The sequence below is a fragment of the Sinocyclocheilus anshuiensis genome, unplaced genomic scaffold, assembly GCF_001515605.1.
Source record: "Sinocyclocheilus anshuiensis isolate Anshui unplaced genomic scaffold, SAMN03320099.WGS_v1.1 scaffold41, whole genome shotgun sequence".
In the NCBI taxonomy this organism is placed as follows: domain Eukaryota; kingdom Metazoa; phylum Chordata; class Actinopteri; order Cypriniformes; family Cyprinidae; genus Sinocyclocheilus; species Sinocyclocheilus anshuiensis.
The window spans coordinates 638,497-643,777 of record NW_015539849.1 but is presented as its reverse complement, the minus strand read 5'-3'; the positions used below and the strand labels follow the sequence as shown (position 1 = coordinate 643,777).

General features: G+C 35.5%; 2 protein-coding genes across 2 annotated transcripts in view; one reads left to right on the top strand and one right to left on the bottom strand.

Moving 5' to 3' along the window:
- The window catches only part of LOC107684620 (rho GTPase-activating protein 42-like), a 123,510-nt gene extending 119,818 nt beyond the window's left edge, over window positions 1–3,692 (top strand). Inside the window, exon 21 of the mRNA XM_016480919.1 lies at window positions 1,830–3,692. Within this exon, the coding sequence (XP_016336405.1) occupies window positions 1,830–1,918 (89 nt within the window). The 3' untranslated portion in view covers window positions 1,919–3,692. The remainder of the gene's footprint in view (window positions 1–1,829) is intronic.
- An 815-nt stretch (window positions 3,693–4,507) lies between these two features.
- LOC107684613 (progesterone receptor-like) overlaps window positions 4,508–5,281 on the bottom strand; it is a 15,018-nt gene continuing 14,244 nt past the window's right edge. Inside the window, exon 8 of the mRNA XM_016480914.1 lies at window positions 4,508–4,839. Within this exon, the coding sequence (XP_016336400.1) occupies window positions 4,687–4,839 (153 nt within the window). The 3' untranslated portion in view covers window positions 4,508–4,686. The remainder of the gene's footprint in view (window positions 4,840–5,281) is intronic.

The following is a 5,281-nucleotide window of genomic DNA, read 5'->3' as shown; positions in this document are numbered from 1 at the left end:
TATCTATCTATCCATCTATCCATCTATCCATCTATCCATCTATCCGTCTATCTGTCTGTCTGTCTGTCTGCCATTCAGTCCATCCATCCATCTATCCATCTATCCATCTATACATGCATATGCGGTTCACTGATGACCCCTTTCCTGAGGTCACTATTGTTTTGTGAACATAATGGACACAAAAATAACTTTAAAAGTAATGGCTACAGTGTTTCAAGTTTATTCAGGACTTCTACACATGCTGTGTTTGTCTGAGATGAAGGGTGGAAAAGGGGCTTTGCTTTGCAGTTGCTAAGGTGTTTTGAGTGTTTCTGTTCAGTTTATTCACTAAGCAAAAGTCATATGTCTGATCACTTAGAAAAATAATAGCACACCTCACTAAGCCACGATTTGAGGTAATATTTAAGTCTTTACTTAACATGTGGGACGACGTACAGGTATATGCTAGATTTGATGCTTAGGGATTGCAGGCTCGACAATAAGGATGTTTTCTGCTGACCCAGTTGGCTGGTAGGTTTTTTTTGCTTGTCTTGCCTGCAATTTCACTGACCCCATCAAAACATTGCCTTTTTTTTTTTGACTATGTTGACTGACTTTTAAATTAAATTTTATTAATGCTTCTAAGATCAAGACATTATTGCTATTTAAGCTACTGTATGTCATTAAGTTACATTGGTAACATCAAATCAGCAAACAACATTCAATTTAATATTAATTAATTTAAATTAATTGAATTATTAATTTAAATAAATGTAAAAGTGTTAAGTTTTCTTTCTCTCCATATATATGAACAATATCACACGAGTAGCAGTGCGAGATGGCTGTATATCAGCATGGCTGTGATTCGGCCGCACAAGAGTGTAAATAAAAAAAGAGACAACAATGGGGTGTCTTTAAAAACCGTCTTTTGTGCAGAATTACTTCCTTCCGCCACAGATACAAATCTCAGTTTGACAGTTTAACAGCTGAGCCCAAGCCTCCGTTACTAATTCGAAAACGTCACTTTAGAAGTAACGAAGGAACGTTGAGTTTCTTCATTGAAAGTTTATTGTATTAAAATGGTTAAAAGCTCCCTGTATTATGTAGAGTATTATGAGAGAGATGGACTGAGCGAGTGTGATTACCTGCATCCGATACAGCATTCATTCTTCAGCTTAATCTCATATTCACAATAAAACATCAGTTTGAATGTCCGCTGAGGAAAGCCATGTCTTCGTTCATCTGTTAAGGGTGATTTACGATGACAGCGCTGCTCAGTGCATTTGCTGGCTGTGTCTTACAAGCTGTTGTTGAAAGTAAAAATAACTTCCTTGTTTACTTCCTTGTGATGGATTAACGTAACTAAAATCACTATCACGAACACAAACGCTGTCCTGCGGTCTCATGCCTACTGCCAAATCACAGCCATGCTAACATATAGCCATATCGCACTGCTACTTGTGTAATATTGCTCATGTATAGTGAGTAATAGATGGAAACAATCTTTTTTTCTGGAATTTGCTGGAACATTACTGATTGATTTGTAATTTCTAACTGTCTTGTTAATGCTTCTAAAATTAAGGCATTATTGGTAACATCAAATCAGCAAACAACATTCCATTTAATATTGAATAATTTACTTTTGCTAAATATACAAAGCATGTACAAGATCAACAGTAGTAAGCTCTGTTGACCCAATGATGTTCTGTCATCTGTCCCAAAACGCTCTCAGAAATGGTTTCAGGCCACATATCCATTGTTGTGCCCCGGTATTTTTAAATCCCTAAGTATGAGTAATAATACTTGTCTAAACTTGTCACCACTAAACTTTCTCATTTTCCTCTGTGTAGTGTATCCTTCAGTGGAACCAGGTTGGCTCCAGGCAACATTTGAGGGCAAAAAAGGCCTCGTTCCTGAAAATTACGTGGTGTTCCTCTGACAGCGTCCAACCAGGAGGGGCCAAGCATTTCATGGTATCCATGGTAACATCAATTTTAGACCAAGGGCATTAACAATATATCAATGGAATGTAAATGGAATTCATGTAAGTGAAATTAAGAGATCATGGATGGTACACAAACCTCAATGATGCAGTACAAGGGTGATTAATGTCTGAATCACAGCTGTAATTCTAGACAACTGGGTTTCAAAGCTTTTGCTGAGGCTGAAATATTAAAATGAACATCATGTGCTGCTTGAGTCTAGATACACAAATTCACATACACTGAGATCAGGAGGTGCGATGGACTGCACTAAATGGTCCTTTTAGGTCTACTGTACTATGTGGTGGAATACTGTAATTCTGTTAAGAAAGGTCAGATAATAGGTCTAAAAGACAGACTTTCTTTTATTTTAGCTCAATGCTAACTGCCTTGAAATGATGGAGAAGAATGTTAAACCTCAGCCGTAACTATTTGAGCTGTGAATCACTGTCATGTTTAACTCAGTTCAGCAGAAACTCTGATTTGTGTGTGGTTTATTTCATCGTGAATGTACTTGCTTTTACTGTCATTAGTGTTCAGAAGTCTGAGACCACATTGTTAGGATTTTTGAACATTTTAAACAGAGAAACAAAATGAACACAAATTTCTGCAAAAGTTCTAGATGACTAATAATTAAGTTTAGGTTTTCAGGTAAATTGTGATATTAACCCTCTGGTCAAATTTCCAGCTTAACACTGAAGCACAAGATTCTCTTTGGAACATTTTTAAATCATGCTGAAGAACAAGATCATTGGCTTTGCTTACGCAGCTTGAGTGCTGCTGACATCAAAGTGACGAAAAATTATATTTACACATTTTCAGTTCTAATATTCATATTCATCACATTATGCTGTTAATAAAATGCTTTGAAAGTAAAAATGAATAAAAATGCCCAGCCGGCACCTTGATATCAATTTGATGTCAAATATTAGTCAAGACTTGATCAAAATGCTGTAACATCATTTTAAATTCAGTTTGTTTGACGACAATTTATTCCAGTGATATTTGAAATTGGTTTAATGTACAGTATATGTAGACCAATATGTTTGACGTTCAATTTACATAAAATCAACGTCATGTCAAGTTTTTGACATCAGTTTGATTTGCAAATTTGACCTGTTTTTTTATGTCAATTTTTATGTCTTTTCAACATTAATTGCCCACTGGGTGTATGTTATTGACATAGAGAATTCTATGTTTGGTGGACAGTGAAATCTTCCAGTTTTGTGCTGAAATATAAGCACCCTTGGAAGACTGCTTTATTCAATCAAATTAGTGGAATGCAACTAAGTGTTCCAGTGTTATCTAATATTTTCTTATACACAATATTCCTAACTCTGAAAATTTTGGAAACCACTGGTATAAAGCATGAGATAGCAGTGGATCATGTCTCAGTGTTGTATCCAGGTTACTGCAGAACGTCAAACAAAAATCAGTTTTAGCAAATACTAATGAATCAAGTCTAGCTGTAACCGCTTCATTGTACATGAGGTTCAGGTCACATTATTAATTCTGAAGTTTAAAATGACACCAACTGTCAGTGTCAACAACACCAATGTGGTACGTTCCAGTCGTCTTATTGTCTCCATAATGAAATATTCCAAACTTGTGTTATGAAGATAACTGATGAAAATCTAGACGATAGAAGTGTATGTATGGATGATTATTTTGTAAATCATATAGTTTTCTTCTTAATTCATTTCTGTTCTGCCAATAAATTTGTTTATAGAATGAGACCCACTTCTTGTCTTCTATTTAAGAAAAGCTAAATAATCTGAAGTAAATCTCAGACATCAGTCACTTCAGTCCGGCAGAGATCGGAGGAGAAACAGCATCAGAAGTATGTGGAAAGGAGGCGATTGCCAAGATCCCAGTGTTCTTTTCCAATTAAACACATGAGAATGCTCAGTGCCCTTGACTGCTGATGCTGGACTGATACTCCCTTCAACTAAACCAGCAGAGAGGAAATGACAGATGATCCAAAAAATGTTTTTAAAATGTTATGCTCTTAAATGGCTTCTGATAAAACGTAATATTCTGCTTTAAAAATAAACATCAGACTTGATCAAATTATACAATGATCCAATAATTATACAGTGATCTCTGAGCCGATATACAATTGAGCTCTTTGTCTTTCAAACATTATTTTTATTAGATACTTAACATGTACTTATGATTACGTGATGCCAGCGGATACTCTGTAAATGTAAGTAAGGTCAAAGGTGCCTGGCACTGGGTGTTTGTAAGATCTGAACATGAAAACTGTCCACTTGACACTTATCGGAGTTAGACAGATAAGCATTGGCTTTTCCTCACACTCAGATACATTTCCTGAAAATACAGGATTTAAAAAAAAAAAGTGTATAATTTAACCATAAATTAGAGTCTAATATGTTACATTTTTTGTAACATTTAAGGATTCATTAAAAAAAAAAAAACAATGAACTTAGAAAAATTAGAAGAAACATACATCACATTTTTAGCACATTTTAAGACTGAAAGTTATATTCTCTGTATTTATCATAAAAATGCTCAGAAACATGTTATGTAAGATTGTCATGTTTTGTAAAAGGCAATAGCAATAGCTAATAACACATTAGATCAGAACTTGTGACTACTATAAGCGGATGATTGTATATGGAAAGGTGCATGTCTGTGTTAATTAGATGTGGTACACATACATCAAGAGATGTACATCATCACAGACCCAAGTGTCCTGTCTGGATCACTTGTGAAACATGAGGGGTTTGACCATTCCCGCCAGCATTTTCGGCAGCTGTGACGCAATGACCTCTGACATCATCTCTGGAAACTCCACCCTCATGGCATCCGCCTGGATGTATGTGCTCAGACAGTAGAGATTGACCTTCTTTACAATCTACACAAAGATAAATTCAACGTTACAATCCAAGCTCCCCTATCATGCTTTGTGCACTCTGATATCTAACAAGTGATGACGTGAATAAAGCCGCTTCGTTATTGATGTGACGCATTTCACGTAAAAGATTTGATACATGAGATAAACTATTCATTTGATGTCTTTTTCAAATTGACATCACACAGCTTATCACAATGTGTTCTAAAACAACAGATTAAAGGGTCATTCACATCAAGGAAAATAACTGGAACTATAAAGTTTAATTAATCGTTCTGATTCTATAAGAATATGGAAGTCTACACACAACTACACTGTAATGTAACACATTGTTGGAATCACTGTCATAAAGACTTTTTACAGCTCAACAGCAAAACACCGACAGCCAATCAGAATCCAACAGACATTAAAGGGTTAGTTCACCCAAAAATGAAAATTAGGCTGC